The sequence below is a fragment of the Boleophthalmus pectinirostris genome, unplaced genomic scaffold (assembly GCF_026225935.1).
Source record: "Boleophthalmus pectinirostris isolate CB_2022bp ecotype Guang Dong unplaced genomic scaffold, ASM2622593v1 HiC_scaffold_1, whole genome shotgun sequence".
Classification (NCBI taxonomy): domain Eukaryota; kingdom Metazoa; phylum Chordata; class Actinopteri; order Gobiiformes; family Gobiidae; genus Boleophthalmus; species Boleophthalmus pectinirostris.
In genome coordinates, this window is record NW_026570970.1 from 21521536 (window position 1) to 21542590 (window position 21055).

General features: G+C 38.1%; 5 protein-coding genes across 13 annotated transcripts; 2 read left to right on the forward strand and 3 right to left on the reverse strand.

Moving 5' to 3' along the window:
• Window positions 1–589: 589 nt before the first annotated feature.
• Window positions 590–8365, reverse strand: armc8 (armadillo repeat containing 8). Of its 2 annotated transcripts, none has more exons than XM_020936248.2 (22): window positions 8232–8365; window positions 7075–7151; window positions 6311–6382; window positions 5994–6136; window positions 5815–5912; window positions 5593–5685; window positions 5432–5509; window positions 5283–5358; window positions 5121–5211; window positions 4983–5043; window positions 4692–4892; window positions 4417–4512; window positions 4249–4331; window positions 4067–4148; window positions 3137–3223; window positions 2967–3059; window positions 2691–2840; window positions 2503–2598; window positions 2304–2399; window positions 2151–2223; window positions 1966–2059; window positions 590–1899 (listed from the first exon to the last, which is right to left on the reverse strand). In XM_020936248.2, the coding sequence occupies exons 1-22, from the start codon at window positions 8274–8276 to the stop codon at window positions 1866–1868; spliced, it is 2019 nt and encodes a 672-aa protein (XP_020791907.2). In that variant the 5' UTR covers window positions 8277–8365; the 3' UTR covers window positions 590–1865. The 2 variants fall into 2 exon arrangements, with proteins under 2 accessions (XP_020791907.2, XP_055008364.1); XM_055152389.1 differs by lacking the exon at window positions 8232–8365 and adding an exon at window positions 7284–7687.
• Window positions 8221–11595, forward strand: dbr1 (debranching RNA lariats 1). Of its 5 annotated transcripts, none has more exons than XM_055152422.1 (9): window positions 8221–8344; window positions 9021–9233; window positions 9322–9446; window positions 9532–9612; window positions 9672–9757; window positions 9838–10062; window positions 10148–10225; window positions 10293–10441; window positions 10508–11595. In XM_055152422.1, the coding sequence occupies exons 2-9, from the start codon at window positions 9037–9039 to the stop codon at window positions 11223–11225; spliced, it is 1659 nt and encodes a 552-aa protein (XP_055008397.1). In that variant the 5' UTR covers window positions 8221–8344; window positions 9021–9036; the 3' UTR covers window positions 11226–11595. The 5 variants fall into 5 exon arrangements, with proteins under 5 accessions (XP_055008397.1, XP_020791978.2, XP_055008401.1 ...); XM_020936319.2 differs by lacking the exon at window positions 8221–8344 and adding an exon at window positions 8709–8855; XM_055152426.1 differs by lacking the exon at window positions 8221–8344 and adding an exon at window positions 8709–8855 and having other exon boundaries at window positions 9702–9757.
• Window positions 10591–19845, forward strand: lcmt2 (leucine carboxyl methyltransferase 2). 2 transcript variants are annotated; one of them, XM_055152379.1, is made up of 15 exons: window positions 10591–10728; window positions 14636–14751; window positions 14862–14986; window positions 16926–17007; window positions 17090–17270; window positions 17339–17495; window positions 17571–17760; window positions 17827–17934; window positions 18096–18180; window positions 18285–18512; window positions 18620–18856; window positions 18932–19029; window positions 19106–19293; window positions 19367–19499; window positions 19602–19845. In XM_055152379.1, exons 2-15 carry the CDS (start codon window positions 14710–14712, stop codon window positions 19767–19769), a joined length of 2022 nt encoding a protein of 673 aa, XP_055008354.1. In that variant the 5' UTR covers window positions 10591–10728; window positions 14636–14709; the 3' UTR covers window positions 19770–19845. The 2 variants fall into 2 exon arrangements, with proteins under 2 accessions (XP_055008354.1, XP_020791997.1); XM_020936338.2 differs by lacking the exon at window positions 10591–10728 and having other exon boundaries at window positions 14529–14751.
• Window positions 11691–14343, reverse strand: rab5b (RAB5B, member RAS oncogene family). Of its 2 annotated transcripts, none has more exons than XM_020936339.2 (6): window positions 14242–14343; window positions 13456–13741; window positions 13194–13345; window positions 12976–13098; window positions 12795–12888; window positions 11691–12693 (listed from the first exon to the last, which is right to left on the reverse strand). In XM_020936339.2, exons 2-6 carry the CDS (start codon window positions 13619–13621, stop codon window positions 12578–12580), a joined length of 651 nt encoding a protein of 216 aa, XP_020791998.1. In that variant the 5' UTR covers window positions 13622–13741; window positions 14242–14343; the 3' UTR covers window positions 11691–12577. The 2 variants fall into 2 exon arrangements, with proteins under 2 accessions (XP_020791998.1, XP_055008430.1); XM_055152455.1 differs by having other exon boundaries at window positions 14282–14309.
• An 86-nt stretch (window positions 19846–19931) lies between the features above and the next one.
• crygs2 (crystallin, gamma S2) lies at window positions 19932–21055 on the reverse strand. 2 transcript variants are annotated; one of them, XM_020936340.2, is made up of 3 exons: window positions 21047–21055; window positions 20724–20966; window positions 19932–20204 (listed from the first exon to the last, which is right to left on the reverse strand). In XM_020936340.2, the coding sequence occupies exons 1-3, from the start codon at window positions 21053–21055 to the stop codon at window positions 19932–19934; spliced, it is 525 nt and encodes a 174-aa protein (XP_020791999.1). The 2 variants fall into 2 exon arrangements, with proteins under 2 accessions (XP_020791999.1, XP_055008441.1); XM_055152466.1 differs by lacking the exon at window positions 21047–21055 and having other exon boundaries at window positions 20724–21036.

The window sequence follows — 21055 nt, forward strand, 5'->3', positions numbered from 1 at the left end:
TATTTTATTATTACAGACTGCTGTTACATGAAACTTTACCAGGATTACCTACTGTGCAAAAATAAAGTGTTGTTTTTTAAGATTTCTGACTTACCATTTGTTTATTTTTAAGCTTGGTTAAATAAACACATACACAATTAATTTCCTGTAATAAAAGTGTAAAATTTTCTTGTACTGTTACTTTTTTCATTAATGTGTTAATACATTTTAGTATCACATACTAACACAATTATTTTATAACTTTATATCCATTATTTGCACTGTGTAACTTCTAGAGGGTGCATCCCATCTGTAGTATACCATTAAACATATTTATCTACAATTTAAGTTTCCTCAAAAAGTCTTGGAAAAAATTTCTTTTGGTGAGCTGGTCTGCCTATCTGACCTGTAATGTGGTGTGGTGGCAGCATGCTTGTTGCCATGATATAGACGAGCTTAATGCTGTACAGTGGGACATTCTAGGCAAAGAAAAACATTGTATTGTATTTCTCCTGGCAGCTCTGAATGGTGGGTCAAATACATGGGACCATTTTCCATATGTAGACAATGAGGTGTGCCAACCATAAATAAGACTCAACACAAACACATCCACCTTCATATCTGCATATATTTCTCATGACATTCATTCTATCGGAGCTAAATAAAGGTTTGAAATGTTAACATCACAAGAGTGTGGAAAAAGGAAAACAATAACAGAAGCATGAAATACAATGTGTCTTTATTCCATTGCGCTCAACGAACTTGGGGCATTTACCTGCTTAGATATGACACTTAACTTTTAGCATCTTATCTTTTACACATAATAAAAGCAACCTCTGGAGCTTAGCCATTTTCACTTATCCCTTTAGAAAAGATCACAAAGAAGGTGCAGAGGTGATTAGAAAGATTGCATTCAAAGATTGATTCCTATTTCCTTCATAATGTATACTGATGGGTATTTGTGATTAGGCAGTTTGAGTCGCACTATTATCAGGGTACTATTGAGAGCAAAAGACCGAAAAGTAGTGACAAGCCCCAGTGTATGCACAACAGGGTCGGACTGGGAACAAAATTTGGGCCCAAATGTGGTCTGAGGTGGAGCGTCCTACCAGGCCTACTACAGATTACCAGTCCGAGCCTGATGCAGAAACACAACAGCAGAAAAGAAGAAAGGAATTCAGTATCTAATGTCTGTAGTGTAGTATAGACAATGTCCAAATGTAGAATTGCATCAGAGCACTCAACTTATGTGTCGAGAATTAGGGTACAACAGAATAAATGACAAAAGAGGGCCGGGGGAAAATAAAATTCCAAAAAATATATATTTATATTTATATACATATATATATTTACGAGGTATGTATCCACAAAGAAAAACACCCACATTTTCAAAATAGGCAGTCTGTCTGTACAGATGTCCTTAATTTTGACACCATAAGGAAAAATATTTATCTTAGTTAACAATTAAGTTAAAAAAGTGGGAGGAGTGAAAGTCCATCAATAAGCCCAGCTCTTACTTCAAACTTTAAAGTTCAAATGTTTTGAGTCCTGAGTCTCCTCTGAGGGTAGGCCAAAAGTGCCCAGACCAACTGCTGACTGGCTACTGCACTCTACGCAAAACTTCAAAAGTCCCAATAAAGTTCACTTCATCATTGAACAAAAACAATGCATCGATGTTCAATGAACTTGGTCAAAGTGGAGATTTGAGGGTGGGCTGAGGTGGTAGTGTCCGGTTGTTGTGAGTGAATTAAAGGGAGGCCAGCCACACTTAAAAATGGTTGATATTGTGCAACAAAACCAAGCTCCAAATCAAACTAGAAACTAAAGCAACCAAAGGTGTCCTCCAAACAAACGTTAGCCTGGTAGTAGTTGTCCCTCCACAGTAGTCATGCCAGATACTGCTGCATAGCAGTCTTTGCCCTGTAAAACAGTTTGTCATAATAGTAATATGTTTTACCACTATACACAATGTAACTGGGTAACTACCTGTCACTGAGGTTGGAATCAGAGGACTGTGTGAGTTTGTGCAGGATGTCCACAAAGCCCATTTCTCTCAGCTTGTCCTGGCGCTCCTGAGAACCTGTGTGGATCATGGTACAAAGGTCACAGACTGTGATTGTCATACATGAGTGATTTGTTTACATAGATTATTCCCACACCACAGTACTCACCATCTTCTTCATTCCAGATTAAGTTGGAGACACAAAAAGTGGCAGCAATCTGCAGCTTCACATTTGAATGCCCCTGAAGTGATAAAAGGTGTGAATACAGATGAAATTCAAACAAGATTATCTGAGTTGAAGATAAATAATTGTATACTGCACCATGTAGTATTTCACTTTCTGGAGCATGTCATCATTAGTCATGATGAGTTCCTTGGCTGTGTTGCCGTCCCCAATGTTAGCTAGAATACACAGTGTCTATGACAAAGGGAAAGTATTATGTTCATGTATATGCTTTCCATATTACAGAATTCAGCACTTTTTATTAATAATTATTAATTAAAATGAAGCATATGCTCACCTGTTCTTTGACCTCAATGCTATGCTCAGCCTCCAGAATCAGGGTCACTGCCTGCATGATCTGCTTTCCGTGGGAACTCATGATTTGGTCTATGTGCTGAGGAAAGAAAGAAAATAGGAGGTATGGATGAAAAATGTACAACATTTTGAACTTTGTCTGGTCTGGATATCCATTTGCACAGGTCTTACAGCACGTGTTGACAGCAGATTACGTAGCAAACCAAGCGTCTTCATTAACACATTAGTGTCAGGGTCAGACAGCAGACGGAACAATTGTTCTGTGCCTAGACACCGAACAATCTCCATTTTGACCTTCTGATCTGCCTGGAAAGCCATGTTCTGTAAACAAAAGATGGGCCATAAAAACAGTGGACTTCATATTCTTTACACTTATAAACCAAGAAGGAGAAAATATGAATTGACAGTAACCTTTAATTGAAGCACTGAACGAATAAAAAATCTTACCATCAGTGCCCAGATCCCATTGACTCTCAGTGCAGGGCTGTCGCTCTGAGTCAAACTGCATAGTAATTCTATTACCCCTGATTCCAGGATTGGCTGATGAGACAGACAGCACGAATTAAAGTAACTGAGATTATCAAGAATGTTATAGTTATATGGATCTGTGCGGTCACCTCTTTGCTGGGGGAAAACTCCAGCAGTAGGTTGCATAGTGTAGATGAGGCCATAACCAAAACTTCATCTGGAGCATTCTGCAATAACTAGACAAACAAACATACATATATAATCAAAGAAAATATGATTTATTTTAGTTTTGAGCTATTTTTGATTTATTCAATAAATATGATTTAGGCCCTATCCCAGTTCTACCCCTTAGCCCTTTGGCGTAGCCCTTCCCCTGCATCTTGCCGGTTCACGAGACAACAGTGTTTCCCAATTCTCTTTAGCAGCAAGGGGTAGGAGTAAGTAAGGCTGTATACACCTTCAAATGAAGTACATTCAGATGTACACTTCAAATGAAGGGACAGGAGGATTTTGATGGCGAAATCTCTCTCCCGGCTATTGAGCTGCAGAAAGCGGCGGTAACATTTCACTGCATGGTCTTGTCTAGTCATTTAACTCCTTTAAACAAATTAAAGTAAACTATAACTACAGCATCAGTCTGTCCAAGTTCACAAGCATCATCAATACAGTAGCCTAATCATTAGTGTGTGTTCTCACTGAACTCGAAAAATGTCACATCGTGGGAATACAATATCTCATAGGCCAAATTATTATTAATACATGATTTCACCTAAACATAGTCCCAATAATATATAGGCCTATATAATATAATTGTATAGCCTAAAGGTATAATCATGTAATATAATATAGCCTAAGGTGTAATATTTGACTCTAAAATAATTAGGCCAATATTATAATCACAAAACCCTAATTAATTGGCCATAATCATAAATGACACCATACAGCTCTTGGCTTGTTGCAAATAGAAAAATAAGCAGTGGCAAAACAAGGGATGTTGCATAAATAAGTGCTGGCTTTATAGCCCTTCCCCTTAGTCCTCATTTGAAGGGCTAAGAGAATTGGGATTGAGCCTTACTAACCTTCATAAGAGGTTTCCACACAGCATGGTCATGGAAACTCGTTCTGAGCTGTTGTACTGAACGAGACAGACTGTGAAGACACCTAATGAAGGGTGGTGAGGAACAATTTGTAAGTAGAAGTATAGTAGCACTTGAAGGATTGGGTGTTCATGCATAGTTTTTGAATTTTCAATATCGATTACCTGACTGCAGCCAGGCGAACCTTGATGCTAGATTCTGATAGGCCACTAACAATCCTGTCCATCATATTCTCCGTTTCAGTTATCTGTAATGAGAAGGTACGGTTATTATAACAAATAAAATATAGTCTTCTGATTACTTTTACCAATAAAAGGACAAACAAATGTCACCTTTTTACGGATATCTTCGTCATTGGAGCCCAATGAGGCATAAAGTTTGAAAGCAGCCTGTCTGAGCTCATGTGCATGTTTTAGGTCATGGTCAAGCTGAAAAATAAATAACTATTTTGACTCGTCAAGTGCACACCAGTTCTTACAAGTAACACAAGAACGCACACAAACACAACACAGACACACAGACATAGACACAGACATAGACACACTTTCATAATTTATTAATGTAAAACTTGATAGTTATAGTTTGATTCTAATGGTTAATTAATTACCCGTTTGATGTCTGTTATAGCAGATACAGAGCTGGGGTACTTGAAGTAGTCAGCCAACATAGTGACCAGGTGGTCTGTTGTGCTAGCAATCCTCTGTAGCTCCACATCAGGCTCCATCAGATAGGCTAGCGTCTCTGCACCCTCTACCCTCTCCTCCAGCAGGTGTTCTTTACTGCACATTCGAACCAGGCATGGCAACGTCTGAAAAATGTACACCACAGATGTTCATATAGCAAAACAAGATGTGATTATTCAATTGCTTTGTAAAGTATCTTGAAACAGAGGATTTACCTTTAAAACTATACAACTGTCATCAGTCCTTATGGCACCCGCTCGACACATGTATGTTAAACTGAAAACACAGACTGAAAATTAGGAAAAAAAATATACACTGATACACAGTATATTATACACAACTTTGCAACTCACCATTTGGCTGCTGTTAGCTGCATTTCAATGGGTTGATCCCTTTGCATCATTTTGACAAATACCTGAGAAAGCACCTCACCATCCACCAGCACTGATCACAAAGAGTTTGTAAATATTACTCCTACTATAATGTATAAAAGTTCAAAATTATATAATACTTACCATTCACTAGTGTCAAGGAGACTTGAGTGTTCTCATAAGCTAGGACTGAGAAACACTTTAGTGCCTGCATCCGAACCTGTACAAAGTGGAAACATGTGTAATCGACAGTATAATGAATGAATGAATAAAATAATTTTTGTTTGGTTTACTTTGTATGAAGGAGATATAAGTAACGGAGCAATGTTTTGAATGGCACCGTGAAATAGAACAGTTTGGTGCTCTGGAGTCTAGAAAAAAAAACAAGGAATTCTGGTTTTATCAGAAGTTATTAGAACATACATTCTGTGAATATGAAATATGCCGATATTACCTTACAACAGTGGGAGAAAATCTGGGTGATGTACTCTTGTGTCCTCTCTGAACGACTAAGTAGGGACATTAAATGAGGAATCACAGTGGGGTCCTAAGAAAACAGTAAAAGGAAAAGTGAACTATTGAATATAATAGATTTGATTTGTTTTGTGAAAGCACATAATTATTGTTATTATTACGACTTAATAAATACAGAAATAGTGAACAGTGTAAAGCATACAGTATAAAGAAGCTGCACCGGTGTCACCGGACTTATGAAAACTGTTCTGAGACATCGAAGACAGGCTTCAATGAAAATAAGGTCCGGACACAACAAGCCTTTAAAAAGATCACACAAAACACCACCTTACAAATGTTTCCAATGAAAAAAATAATACATGTTGTTGTATAAGGACTCACCTTGAAGAAGAGCAGGGATAATATGACAGTCCACTAGAGACTTGATGTTGTTTTCTGTGCCCATGGCTAGACTGCCTAACACTATAGCACATTCTGTTCGCAGCTCCAAACTAGATGAGCTCTGTTGTAGTAGATAAAGTAACCTGTAAAAGAAAAACACCACATTTTAAGCTACTTGCTACTTAAGCTAAAATGCTACTTGAGATTTTAGTATAGCAATTACTAGTCTGTCACTAGGGTGTGATGGCCAGTCTCACCCAGAGATCAAAATATAAGACAAATGAAGTGAAAGAGAAGACTTGCAATATGTGACATACCTTGGTACAGCTCCAAGGACAATGAGATTTGCTTTTTGTTTATTGTTTCCAATGACAGCATTTTTCATGTCACTGTAAAACAAAAAACTCAGTGTAAAGTCATCATGTTAAATGTCCATCAATAACACAAATTGAATAAAGCATTTTATAAGGACAGTCTAACAAGCAGCATGTTTTAAAACAAGTATTTGTTTACATTTTTATCAGAATATGTATCAGCAACAATGACCCAATTCATCAAGTTGTTAACCATGCCATGTATAACCCGGTCAGCATAGCAGTGTAAAATAGACACAGGAGACTTGCATCACATGCTTGCTACGGATCTGTACACATGATATCATATGTTTGTTTATAATGTGCAACTTTTCCTGCCATGTGGTTTCTACGCCCCCTAAGCACCCCACAAGATATCAAATGACAGGTGAGAGACTGCAGTGGAAAAATACAGCTGTAGCAGGCAGTCAAATAAAGTTGGCACAGAGCTAGTGAAGAGGCCACTAAAATGGGTGATGGTTAAAAATAAAGCCGTCTGGGTACAGGTGAGGTTACCAAAGTCAGAGTGAGTTTTTGGTGAATTCCATTAAAAGATGAGGAACAAATAAATTATATAAACTACCAACACATGACTTTAGACAGACAATGTATTTAAATAATGTCGTACACTTTATCTCACCCTTTATATATTAAATATAAAGCAAAAATGAAATAGAACAAGCAGATTCCAATAAATGAGAATCCCAATGGTAGTAAATAATACTTACATGACCCCTTGCAGTACTTTCTGTGGATCAGGATCAAATAGCCGATCAACATAGTGCCGACTAGTGGCAGTGACTTCCTGTTTGGAGAAACAAACAAACAAACAAACAAACATGTAAATAAGCTGTATTTTCCCCATTAGGTAAAGAAATTATATCTGATGACAAATATAAAATCAGTAGAGTAAGTTATGCCACTGATTGACTAATACCTCAGAGGGACTTGAAGACACTGAATCAAACATATCTCTGCCAAATTAAAGGGGTACTGAGCAACTACATAAGCCCATGCCTAGAGGCTACATGTGATACCAGTATATAGTTCATAAATGGCTTTAACCAGAACGTTCCATAAGACTCAGAAGAACGCCCAGACAGACCACTGCTCCTCATGTTCTCACCCAGCTGACAGCAACACCACTGCTGACATGATGTATGCAGTGTGCCACTGGAAATGAATGGCTTCACCAGCTGAACTGAAACTATTTACTACAGTATTAACTACAAGATCTATAACATCTAAAGTAGCGTGCAATAAACCCCTGGGGACATTGCTTTTGCATGTCAGATTTTACGCTGCATGCAGATAAATAAAACTGACATTGTTAATTATACAATAATGTGTTTAATGTAGCTTAAATTAAGGATAGCCTTTTTCTGCAAAGTTCACCGTTGTTAAAATGAGCGACCCATCAGTAAATCTGAGCGAAAAGACCGCTGTTGTTTGTTTGACACGTTTAAGTAATCTTGAGGTGACAGCCTTTATAACTCCATAAAAGGTGACACAACATTCAATTAGCATTTAGCTGCTAACTCTTCAGTCTGAATATGACAGCTACGTTAGTTTGGATTTACTTCCTGCCAACAACACTGCTCAAATGACAACGCAACGAGCACAAGTCTTTTTATTAACCTGAACTTGTGTCCGCCCGCCCGGCACAGCTCAGAGATTAAACCGCTCCCACCAAAAGGAGCAGAGGTACACCGCTACAGCGCTGCATGGCTGCAACTTAGCACGCCGGCTAACAGAGTGAATAAAATCATGTCCACTTCATTACAGTTATGCATTTGTCAAACCTTAAAAATCAAGAAAGGACTGTCTCTCTACCGGCTAATTTACGAATTTTGATTTTCCTTAAAACTATAACAGTGGGACTCACAGATAGCACACTGATGCGGAGAGGGGCCTCCAACAAGCACGCCATCTCTCTTCCCCCGATCAAGCGCCCCAATCGGCGCAGCACTTCGCAGACACTCCGCCCCCAGAGCGACTGTAAGTGGCTTTTAAAAAGTAAAAGCGACCCAAACTAAACACTCACAGCCATTTAACGTTTTGGATAAAGAATATCACAACATAAGGTTCTACTTATGATTACAAATATTATTTAAATCAGAATCAAAGGCGCTAACTTGCGTGATCGCTGATTTGGTAAATAAACGTGTCGACGATTCACTTAAATCGTTCGTTAGATTCAACGCACAACCTGCACAATTATAAACCTTCTTTTATTAAATTGTAAATATCATGAAGGTGTACATAAAATATTTTTAAAAGCAATATAATGCATATCTTATTAGATTCATTAAAATTACATTTGTTTTAAATTTAATTTTGTTGAATCTGCTGGGGCTGATTGAAGATTATTTCCGGAAGTTGACGACTTTTTGCACATGCGTATGGGACGCTTTTGCGAGGTGGGAAAATTCATTCGTTCGTTGTATTTAACATTCTGCCCAAATATTGGAGGTTTCTACACTCTCTGGAATCTAACGACTACTGCATGGTATCTCAGATTTTGCTCTTGTATGTAACTATACCTCGCACCCTCTTTTTCTGTTTTCACTTGTTCACTAGTAGCGATTTTGTGTAAGCTAAACACTGCTATACAGCTTAAGTATGACTGCTTTTTCTTACTGGTTATTAATTGTTTATATTTTATTTTCTGTAGTTAATTAATTTCCAGAATGAAGATTGCAATAGAGGGCTGCTGTCATGGGGAACTTGACAAGATATACGAGACTATTTCTTATCTGGAACAAAAAGAAGGGATAAAAGTAGATTTACTGCTATGTTGTGGAGACTTCCAAGCGGTGCGGAATGAAGGGGATATGAAGTGTATGGCAATTCCACCTAAGTACAGGAAAATGCAGACTTTTTACAAGTTAGTTGTTTCTTTTAAAATACCTTAAACATATAACCGCTCTTTTCAAAGAAAAAAAAAATATATATATATATGTATATAATTCTAGATACTACTCAGGAGAGAAGAAAGCGCCTGTGCTGACTATCTTCATAGGTGGAAATCACGAGGCTTCGAACCACCTGCAAGAACTCCCTTATGGAGGCTGGGTTGCTCCCAACATTTATTACTTGGGTATGATTTTCAAGAATTTACTGTTTATTTTAGTTATATTCTTTCTGTTCTGGACCTTGATGTGGCAATGCTGTATGTTATGTAGGTTATGCTGGAGTTATTCGCTACAAAGGCATAAGAATTGGAGGTGCATCTGGAATATTCAAATCTTATGACTACAGGAAGGGTGAGTTGATTTTTAACACATTTTATTGGCATTATGTAATAAATTGGCACTTTTTTCAGGTCACTTTGAATATCCCCCTTATAATCCAGAATCACTTCGAAGTGTTTACCACATCAGAAATATTGACGTTTTTAAATTAAAACAGGTATGGTGTTGGGTATAGTAAGGTATGGTTCTTTTGATAATGTTTTTTTCTTACGGATAAAAAAAAAATATTTCACTCAGATTCAAATGCCCATGGATATTTTTATGAGTCATGACTGGCCACTGGGGATTTATCATTATGGAGACACAGAGAATCTTCTTAAAAAGAAGAAGTTTTTGCGCCAGGAAGTGGAGTTTAATTCTCTTGGAAGTCCTGCTGCAGAGGAGCTTCTCTCTCACCTCCAGCCTAGCTACTGGTTCTCAGCACATCTTCATGTCAAGTTTGCTGCCGTTATGCAACATCCAGTAAGAGGACTAAGACTGTAGCAAGAAAAATATTATCTACTAGTATATATTTAAATAAATTGTTTCTTGTGTTTTTTCTTCCCAGCCCAAAGGGAATGCTCCACCACGAGTAACAAAATTCCTTTCACTGGACAAATGTTTGCCCAACAGAGACTTCCTACAGGTAATTAAACATTTTTATTTTAGATTCTAGTTGAGGATTCATGAGTAGTATATTGCTGATGTTGCAGATTGTAGATATCCCAGATAGACCAGATTCATCTGATGATGGGCTAGAGTATGATCCAGAGTGGCTTGCTATTCTGAAGAGTACAAAGTCTCTGCCGTCAACCAGTTGTCAAATCTGGAATCCACCAGAAAATAATGGTCTACATGAAAAGTAAATATTTCAGTGCTGGTTACCATGTAGTGTCTTCATTACATGTTAATTGTAACTTTTAAATAGGTGGGACTTCAGAGTTTCAGAAGATGACATGATGAAGGTGATGGAGGATCTTGATGGCAAACTCTCCATTCCAGACAACTTTAGTTTGACTCTGCCAGTTTATGATCCTGCAAATCCCCAACCGCAGATGGCACCGAGTTATAACATCAACCCACAAACCACTGAGCTGTGTGCCACTTTAGGGCTTACGGACATCTACGCTCTGGTTGGACAGGGCAGAGGTGAGTTGGGACAGAGCTTTGGTGATTCCAGAGGGGAGGAGGATGATGCCCATAGTGTAGAAAGTGGAGATGAACCCAGTGAGTATCCGACCGACACTTCAGCATTGTCAGGTTCTTTCAATCCTGATGAAATCACAATAGAGGATGAATGGGAAGAAGAAGAGGAGGTAAAGGAAGGGAAATTCACCAAACCTTCAACTAGTGAAATCCACACTCCTAACCGCTTGATTCTGCCAGAACCCAAAGTTTCTACTTCTCCTAGTGGCGTAACTGACTTGGTGAACATGCCTCCTCCTTTGCACTCTACACCTGCTTCAGTCCGCTGTCAATCTGAAAATAGTGGGGATGACAGTAATAACGAGGATACATCAGCTGTTCGCGTGCTGAAGCGTAGCAGCGATGAAAGGGTAAATCCTAGCAGTCGTGGCACCGCTCCATTGATAAAGCGCAGGAACCAAGTTATATATACAACAGTAGATGATGAAAATGAAGATTAAAATCAGATTTAGTTAATTTCATTATTTTTTTTAGCTTGTTTTGAAGTGAACCAATTACACAGTGAATTTGAACAAGAAATGTTTTTACAAAAAAATATATAACGGAGGTTGTACGAACTTATTTTATATTGTATACATTTCATAAGATGTTCAAATACACATGCTTTTATACAATATCGGGAACTTAGACAGTATTGTTTTTTGTTTTGTTTTTTTAACTGACGTACCAATATCTTTTAAAAAACACGGGAATAATCAAAAAAATGTGTTCTACATGACCTGATACTTTTTAACATGAATAAGATGTATGATTTCTGACTACACTTAAAAACACAAACTGAAAAATAAAATCATGATATTCAACAAAATCATGGAAATTGACTCAATATATATTGAACAATAACAGAACTGGTTTTCACATACATTCACCAAAAATATTTTTTGCAAAATCCTAGACAACAATGATTCACAAAGTTTAAATTATTTATTGCCACTATGTTTTCATATTCACAAACAGCTTTGCCAAGAGACAATGAGCAAGTGAGAGACACACCAAATACAAGATGGACAGTGTTCTCCTGCTTTAGACATTTATTACAGCGTAATATTCATCCCAGTTTTTCATTCAAATTACTTAAAATAAAAACTGAAAAAGCTTGTGGTTAGTAGTAGTCCAGTCTGCACATTGGTAATAACTTGTGAATCCTTCGGTTCAATAATATTAAATTAAATAAATTGCAATACTTAAATAAAAATGCTAATTGTTAATATACTTTTGGATGTTTCTGCTACAGATATCAATTTTAACGTTGCCAGTTGCCAGTGACTGTGCTGTATATTGTTTGGGACTAAGCACACAGTGGTTTGGTTGAGACAAGGCAGCATTGCAAAATCTTTATGCAGGCAAAGCTCACTTGCTTTTTAACTGTTTTATACCTCACTTAATTTCCAGTCTTTTCAGCATTTGCTTATTGCGCTTTAGTGTGTGTGTGCATTTTGTGCAATCAAACTGCTTTGCAATAAAACAGAATTATAACAAAAATTTTTACAATTCGTGCCAAATATCATGCTAGGTCTGCCAGTGATTTCAACAGTCATTGTTATTCACCTCATTTCAGTATTTCTCATTTACAAGTGAACAGATATACATGTAGCTTTCAGTCTTGTTTTCTCTTCCCTCTAAAGATAAATTCTTTTGGTGTGAACTGAAGGATGAATGTAGGTTTTGGGTGGGTAAAGAATCGCAGAGATGTTGACACATCACATTCACTGGTAGAAGAACTTGACTGAAGATAGGGCTGTGGTGGAGCCATGATGGTGAATGGTCTAATACTGCTATTTATCCAGAAGGTCTAGTTTCCTCCACAGCATGCCCGAGTAGAGTGAGCATCTGGGTCCTGAAGGTTAACGCCCCGGTGCCGAGCTGCATGTGTAGGATTCTGGGTGTCTGTTTTTGGCATCTTTTTAGCTATTTTATAAAAACAACAAAAGCAAAAAAAATTAAAAATTTAAATTGCTCTAGCCTAAACCCTGAAAAGAACACATTTTGTCTACTGAATATAATCTTACCAATTGCCAGGAAAAGTTCATTAACGTTCATGGCTGTCTTGGCAGAGGTTTCCATAAAAAGTAAACCAGTGTCTTCAGCATAAGTCTGGGCTTCCTGTACAGCAGAGAAAAAAAGACTGTAACGATTGTCTTCAGATAGCATAGAGTGCACAGCATTCTAGTGACTGAAATAGTTTTTTACCTCAAATTCTACTAGTCTTTTTTCTGACAAATCTGCTTTGTTACCAGCCAGGGCAATCACAATGTTAGGGCTTGCCTGTCTCTGCAATTCCTTAACCCAGGCCTTGGCTCTCTCAAATGTGTCCTAGAAAACATCAGTTAGATGAAACTTCAAACACGTAAAAAAAAAAAAAATAATAATAATAATAGCATTTCTTATGAACATAAAAAGTAAGGTACCGGTTTGGTGATGTCAAATACCACAATGGCAGCCTGTGCTCCACGATAATACATAGGTGCCAAGCTGTGGTATCGTTCTTGTCCTGCAGTGTCCCATATCTCAAACTTTACAGTGGTATCATCTAGACACACTGACTGTGCCAGAAATGCAGCTAAAAAGGAAAGAATAAATTATAACTACTTCATTGGTAAAACCTGTGTAATTGTAATAACAAGTAACAATTGTATACCACATTCATAATAATGAAAACATAGTATATACCTCCGATAGTGGTCTCTTGAAATTCATCAAATTGCCCTTTAACAAAACGAAGCACAAGGCTGGATTTCCCCACAGCCATGTCCCCCAGCAGTACTAACTTGAACTGGCAAATCTTGGTCTGTGGCAGAGCGCCATTGGAGCGGCCTCCACTCCCTCTGGAGCTCATACTGACCAGAGTAAGAGCCTCCTCCCGGGGTGGAGACAGGTACTTCTGTGGTAAGGCTCACTAGCAATGCTTTTAAGATGAAGGCCCACTTCTGTACCAGTAGTTAGCTCTTCTATTAGGCTGTGGGAATAAGAAAATATTCTGTCACTCAGTGAAATACAAATACTACACAAACAACCATCTATAGGAAATAGTTGGTTCATATTTCTGGGATTTTATTAGATTGTGTTATATAGGCCCAGTCTATTTGTATTTAAGGGACACCGTAAAGAGGCACATAACTGGTCAGATAGAGCTGCACTGTCTACCACCCAATTGACAACAATGGCGAACATGATCATCCACTGCTACAGCACAATAAAGACACAACCTCCGCAACAAAATATTTACAGGAGAACGTAGAAAAAGCTTTCACCATTACACAGCAGCACCACCTTATCCAATATTATTGTTATCAGTTTCAACCCTTATCAAACCATCATGTACTATGACGCGCTGGTAATTCTCTAACAACAGCAGGTTGATTTAAACCTTCACATGCTAACATCTTAACAAAACCTACACGTAAACGGTTCAAATCAATATAGCGCATTAAATATAAAGAATAGTTGCTCGGGCACCTTTCTGTAATATCGTTTCAGAAGCACAGATAAACCTCACTTCTCTGTTGACAATTTTCGCTGTCAGCTGGTGAACGAAATGCTACTTCCTGAAGAAGTGCGCATGCGCCATGTGTATTGCCTGTCAACTTAGAATGGGATGAATAATAGATAACATTTCTGAGGTGATTCCTTTATATTGTATATGGTTAAATACGTGCACGCGTTATGAAATTTTCTCGGCAGGATGTTTATAGAATACAAAATTATATTACCTAAACAAACTAAGCCTCCACACCACTAGAGGCACTAACATACATTAAATAGAGCAACCACCATGTGTGGCACCGTGAATCATTTATTTCTCTAATGTAGCTCTCATTAGAAGAGTAACTGTAATATTTATTTTTTATAGGAGATCTGCTTTTACTAGATGATGTGTACGGCGACGTGGTAACTGATAGGTAAGGAGGTGGGGACATTGCCATCATGCCTTTAATAAACAAAAAGAAACTGGGAAAAGACACTGCGGTGAGTTTTTGTGTTTGTCTTACAAAAGTTTTTTCAGTCAGATAATTAATGAGACAACATCTGCGGTTTGATGCATAGACTGTAAAACTGTGATTTGGCTTAACCTACAGGTACAAGGGACCAATGACAGTAGTGTGGTGAGCAAAGTGTCAGCTGCTGCCCAGGGCTACTTTCTGGATGTGTACCTGCAGCACTTTGTGTGTAAAGTGTCAAGAAGAGCACCACTTATCAACAGGTTTAAGAGATAAATGCTTTTCAAATTAAACTTTAAAGGTGCACTATGTCACTTTTATGGTGGAAGGCTTACCATGTGTTTGTCCCCAAGGAGATGTTATTGCTTTGTCTGACCAGGATTACCCCTTCACTGATCTGACCTGTGTCACCTGCTTTGTTTTCCGTAAATACATATACAGTCATGGACAAAATTGTTGGTACCCCTCTGGTAAGGAAAGAAAAATCAACAATAATCACTGAAATAACTTGAAAATGAGAAAAGCAGTAATAAATAAAAAATGTACTGAAAATTGGCCAGCAAAAATCAAACATTGTTTTTCGCCTGTGGTTCAACAGAATTATTAGAAAAAATAAAATAATTAAACTGGCCTGGACAAAAATAATGGTACCCTTAACTTAATATTTTGTTCCACAACCTTTAGAGGCAAACTCTGAAAGCAGACAATTTCTGTAACTGCCAGTGAGACTTCTGCAGTGGTCAACAGGTATTTTGACCCATTTCTCATGAGCAAACTGCTCTAGTTGTCTTGGATTTGAAGGGTTCGGTCTCCAGACAGGCATCTTTCAGCTCCTTTCACAGATGTTCAAGAGAATTGAGATCTGGGCTCACAGACCGCTGCAGAACAGTCCAATGTTTTGTTCTTAGCCATTCTTGGGTGTTTTTAGCTGTGTGTTTTGGTTCATTATCCTGTTGGAAGTCCCATGACCTATGCCTGAGACCAAGTTTTCTGACCCTAGGCAACACATTTTGTTCCAAAATACCTTGATAGTTTTGTGGTTCCATTGTACAGATTCAAGATACCTTGTTCCAGATGCAGCAAAACACCCCTAGAACATAACCAAACCTCCTCCAGGGTTCACAGTAGGGACAGTGTTTTTTTCTTGGTGTGCTTCATGTTTGCGTCTGTGAACATAAAGCTGATGTGTCTTGCCAAAGAGCTCCAGTTTTGTCTCATCTGTCCAAAGAACATTCTCCCAGAAGCTTTGTGGCTTGTCAGTATGCACTGTGACAAATTCCAATCTCACTTTTTTATGATTTGCTCTCAACAGTGGTGTCCTCACATAAAGTCCACTTTGGCTCAAACAGTGACAGGATGGTGCGATCTGACACTGATGTACCTTGCCCTTCAAGTTCACATTTAATTTGTTTGGAGGTTGTTCTGGGCTCTTTGGTTCCATTCATAAGACCCATCTTTTCAATTTGTCATCAATTTTCCTCTTGCAGCCACATCCAGGGAGGTTGGCTACAGTCCTGTAGTTCTGAAGAACATATGCATCTGTAATCACAGGAACATCAAACTGCTTGGAGATGGTCTTATTGTCTTTATATTTAACCTGCTTGTCTATAATTTTCTTTCTACTCTCCTGACACAGTTCTCTTTTTCACTTTCTCTGGTCCATGTTCAGTATCATGTCTCGAAACGGCACAATGACAACATGTCTCCCTTTAAACAGGCAGACTGACTGAGGACAAGTTTGAAGACACCTGTGATGCCAATTAGAGGACACACCTAAGTTTAACATGTCCCTGTTGTTCAGTTACTTACAATCTTTTCTAGCGGTACCATCATTTTTGTCCAGGCCAGTTTCATTAGGTAGTTTTTTTTTTTTTATAATTCTGTTAAACAACAATTCAAAAGCAGTGTCTGATTTTTACTGACTATTTTTCAGGAATTTTTTTATTCATTATTGCTTTTCTTAGTTTTAAGTTATTTCAGTGAAAATTGTTGATTTTCCTTTCATTGCCAGAGGGGTACCAACAATTCTGTCCATTGCATTTTGTTCATCACATATATGTAGATGCAACATTTCAGGCAAAACTATGACATCTCCATGGAAAAAAGCAGGTGGTGGAAGTTGAATAGTGCCCCTTTTAAAAATATTATTTTGGTCATAATACACTAATTAATAGGTCATAATACTTAATACATGCATTGCAGGGGTTACTATGTTCGCTGGAGAGCTGTGGACCACTGTGTGAGAAGATTTCTTGAAAAAACTTTAGATTGTCCAAAAAGACAGGCAAGCTTGTACACACTTGTAGCAACAGATTGGTCCATTGTTCTATTGATGTAAGAGGAATTTCTTGATTAATGTGTTGCAGATTTTGTCCTTGGGAGCGGGATTTGACTCATTGTATTTTAGGCTCCATTCGTGTGAAATCCTCACAAGTGCTGTAGTGTTTGAGGTAGATTTTCCTGATGTGGCCCGGCGTAAATCTGCACTGATAAACTCAAATGAGACGCTAAGGGAAATGCTTGATTCTGTTGAACAATGTCTCGCAGGTAGGTTATCACTTAAAATTTTTGATAGAACAGAATTTAATTGCTCATCAATATATTTGATTTTGCAGAACCTTTGTACTTCTCCAGCTCACAGTATCGACTGCTTGGTGTTGATGTGAGAGAGCTTGCTCAAATGGAAAAAGCTCTTGATTTAGCTGGTTTTGTATGGACAGCTCCAACCCTAATTTTATCAGAAGTGGTGCTTACATATATGGAAACAAAGTGGTAAGCAGCAACAGTATAATTCTTATGCTGTCTGTGTTAATTATAATCATGTTATTATACAAATTTGTTTTCTAGGTCCGACTCAGTCATAAAATGGGCAGCAGATTATCTACCTCAGTCACTGATTTTAATTTATGAACAAATTCATCCATTTGATCCATTTGGACAAATAATGCAAGAACATTTTAGAAAATTAAATTCAGCTCTTTATGCCCTGCAAAAATACCCAGACATTGAAGCACAAAGAATTAGGTTCCTTGATAATGTAAGTTATACAAAATAGATTTTATTTATTCTGATCATTGTGTCATGAATAATAATATGTTGTCAGGGCTGGGAGCAGTGTGTCTGTTTAGACATGAATAGTTTCTACTTTGGACTGGTTCCTGAGGTGGAAAGACTAAAAATTGAAAATCTGGAGCCATTTGATGAATACGAGGTAATTTTTATTATGTTCCAACACTTTTGAGGCATACTCAACTGAAAATTGTATCAACTGTATTTCATGTTACTGTTATTAGATTGTATTAGGCACTGATTGGTAGTAGATTATTATTATTTATATTATTCTATAAAACATGACCTGCGTTTCTCTTACAGGAGTGGCACCAAAAATGTTCCCATTACTTCATTCTCACTGCATCTCGAGGGTCTCTGGCAGCTCATGAAATATTGTTTCTACCAGGTAGCTTTTTTGAAGAGTATTTTATTAAATACTATTGCATTATATATATCCATAATATTGCCATTTTTAAGTTAAAGTATTTATATATTTTTAAAATATTTTAGTGTCTCCACTGACAATCACCAGCCCCTCGTATAGCCCCATATCCCTACTTGTGAGAACAATACCAGTTTCAACAGAGGGACTGGGGATGGGATCTGCCTGTCTTTGTCCAAATGTTGTACTTCTTACTGGTGGGTCAAGCAAAGGAGGCAGGGAAGCACAGATGGGATTACTACTCAAAAATAAAGACAACTGGAATTTTATGAAAGTAGCACCATCTGGAGATTTAGGTATTTGTTATTTTGTATTCTGTATTGAGTTAGTAATATATCTCTAAATAGCAATAAATTGTCCTTTTTTATAAATTGATTAAATTATGTTATGTTCTTTCTTACAGGTGTCCGTTTATACCACACTGTGTCAGCCATTCCAGGGAAATCTGCTATCGTATTAGGGGGGCGTGCCTCTCCCCTTAACCCAGTGAAAACTATATGCAAGATAACAATAGACCCATGCTGTGCACTTGATTTGGAGGGTCAAGACAATGTAGAAATTGGTGTACAGCAGGTAGTTTGTGAGGGTGGATCTTCCGTACCAAGATGGAGACACACCACTACTTTAATCAGCCATAAAGGTAAGAGGAATTCAATTTTAATTTTATGGATTTTTTTGTACTTTTTATCTTTAGAGTTTACTTTTTTCATTGCAGGTAAAGATTTTCTTTTTCTTTTTGGTGGCAAGAATGAAACACAGGAAGTCCTTGGAGAGAGTAACTTCATGGACCTAAGTCAAAATCGTTGGACAGAGGTTGTATTTGTGTGTGACATAAAATTATTTTTGTCCTATATTTTCAAATTAGTAATATCTGAATGAATTATTGCAGGTGCCAGTTGAAGGAGCAGCGCCAGAAGCCAGATTCTCCCATTCAGCGTGTTCATACAAAGGAGGTGTGGTGATATTTGGAGGCCTGGGCAGAAGAGGAGTTCCACTTGGAGATACCACACTGCTAAAGCCAACCAACAGTGGCTTTTGTTGGCAGAGACTAGATATAAAACCCCCTCCTGTTGCGAGGTATGTTGGACATGAGCCTAATCTTGAAAACAATGTTCTCATTACACATATGACATGGTATGTTATTTTGTAGATACTCCCATACTGCTCATGTGATTGGAGATAAACTACTTGTGGTTGGCGGAGTGTGGCTCTGTTTACATGTTCCAGGGGTGGCTGTGATCAACCTCAACACACACAGCAGCATAGAATATCGCCTTGATGCGGTGAGTAAATATACTACATATTCTAGACCCATGGCCTGTTACCATTATGCACACACTGTATATATGCAAGTACAAGTATTTATAATGTTTTTCCATGTTTAGGCCTCAGTTCCCTGGCCTCTGATGCTCCACTCTTTCTGCTCTGAGCTAACTAGCTCAAAGGAGATATTGTTGATAGGAGGAGGTGGAAACTGTTTTTCTTTTGGGACTCACTTAAACCCACAACCGGTTGTTGTGGATCTCCGACCAATTGCCTGCTTGGACAGTTAGTAAAAACAGCTGGTCTACATTAGACACAATAAAATATATTTTTAAGTAATAAGTAATAAATAACCATTCAGAATTACAGTATGCTTATTTGCCTTTTATTTGGAGACCTCTGCACTTTGATTTACAGTCATTTGATGAATCACAAATTGGTTTAGAGATGGCTCACTCTGTGAAGCGCTTGAAAGACTGAACTGTTGCATTCGCTGCACCCCAATCCCCAGGCTTGCGGTACTCGCCCTTTTCGAGAAAGTATTGACGTCCACGATAGTTGGAGTGCTCGTAGAAAACCCACCAACCGTCAAACACCTTGCAGGAGTTGACCTCTCTCCAGCGGAGCTTCTCCAGAAGTGAAGGGCAGTCGTCTGTGGCTTCAAAGGCCTGGCCTCCAAAGTCTGCCTTCTCATACAGCTGCATTTTGTAGGAGGTTTCACTGGTCTGGGGGTGCCATGCAGCATGGAGTGGTGGTTAAAGCAGGTCGGCAGCAGTGAAGGGACAGAGAGTTAAAATAAGATTAGTGGCTAAGAAAAACATGTTTATGTATTTGGATGTTTTCCTGTCGCTTTAGCTCATAGAACATTTGGCATTTCTGGCATAATCAAGAGCATTAGCTTTGAACCAACTCTTAAACTCCACCTTACACAGCGCTCAGAGTTCACTGTTTAAAATGGTACACTGATGTGGATGCATATTTCTAGTAACCATATTGATTTTGTGTGACTAAAGTTGCCTGAGGCTGCAGGTCAGCTCATGTTTGCCTGAACAAAGCCACATATATTGATTTTGGCAAATGGGAATCATTAGGAGTCATTTAAATCCCTAACACTGAATTTCAATATATTTGTCAAGTATACATTTTTCATAAACAGCTAACTAACCAGTAAAATAATAAATATATTAAGATCAATTAGTAGAGACATTAAGCACTTTAGACCACATTACCATTGCTTGACTTACAAAGTGGATCATCTTGCAGGAGCTGATGCGATCATTGATACCCATCCACCGCTGGTACTCTGGATATTCCCCTCTCTTCACTACATACTGATAGCCCATGTAGTTAGGCCTCTCATACACAACCCATGCCCCACTCTCTACCCGGATGGAGTTGCACCGACTCAGGTAGGCTTGGAAGTCAGAGCAGTTACTGTCACACTCATACCGACGGCCCTGGAAGTTTTTGTCCTCATAAAAGACAATCTGAGGAATAATTTGTTTCATTAAAGTTACTATAATACCCACATCAAGTTGTTTCGTTAACATTTTAAAAACAAACTCACCCTGCCCAT

Bases quoted from the DNA above. Each gene is read 5' to 3' on its own strand.
- lcmt2 (XM_055152379.1), top strand. From the start codon at position 14,710: ATGCCTTTAATAAACAAAAAGAAACTGGGAAAAGACACTGCG. The intron at 17,008-17,089 runs GCAAGCTTGTAC...AATGTGTTGCAG, and splicing joins TAGATTGTCCAAAAAGACAG to ATTTTGTCCTTGGGAGCGGG. The intron at 18,513-18,619 runs GTATTTGTTATT...TCTTTCTTACAG, and splicing joins AGCACCATCTGGAGATTTAG to GTGTCCGTTTATACCACACT.
- crygs2 (XM_055152466.1), bottom strand. From the start codon at position 21,029: ATGTTAACGAAACAACTTGATGTGGGTATTATAGTAACTTTAATGAAA. The intron at 20,205-20,723 runs GTAAGTCAAGCA...TGGCACCCCCAG, and splicing joins CCTGCAAGATGATCCACTTT to ACCAGTGAAACCTCCTACAA.
- rab5b (XM_020936339.2), bottom strand. From the start codon at position 13,621: ATGAGCTCCAGAGGGAGTGGAGGCCGCTCCAATGGCGCTCTGCCACAG. The intron at 13,346-13,455 runs GTATATACTATG...TTTCCTTTTTAG, and splicing joins TCAAGAGACCACTATCGGAG to CTGCATTTCTGGCACAGTCA. The intron at 12,694-12,794 runs GTAAGATTATAT...TTTATAAAATAG, and splicing joins TGAACTTTTCCTGGCAATTG to CTAAAAAGATGCCAAAAACA.
- dbr1 (XM_055152422.1), top strand. From the start codon at position 9,037: ATGAAGATTGCAATAGAGGGCTGCTGTCATGGGGAACTTGACAAGATA. The intron at 9,758-9,837 runs GTATGGTGTTGG...TATTTCACTCAG, and splicing joins ACGTTTTTAAATTAAAACAG to ATTCAAATGCCCATGGATAT. The intron at 10,226-10,292 runs GTAATTAAACAT...CTGATGTTGCAG, and splicing joins CCAACAGAGACTTCCTACAG to ATTGTAGATATCCCAGATAG.
- armc8 (XM_020936248.2), bottom strand. From the start codon at position 8,276: ATGGCGTGCTTGTTGGAGGCCCCTCTCCGCATCAGTGTGCTATCT. The intron at 5,359-5,431 runs GTAAACCAAACA...CACTTTGTACAG, and splicing joins TTATATCTCCTTCATACAAA to GTTCGGATGCAGGCACTAAA. The intron at 4,332-4,416 runs GTGACATTTGTT...TTCTCATTACAG, and splicing joins ACGAAGATATCCGTAAAAAG to ATAACTGAAACGGAGAATAT.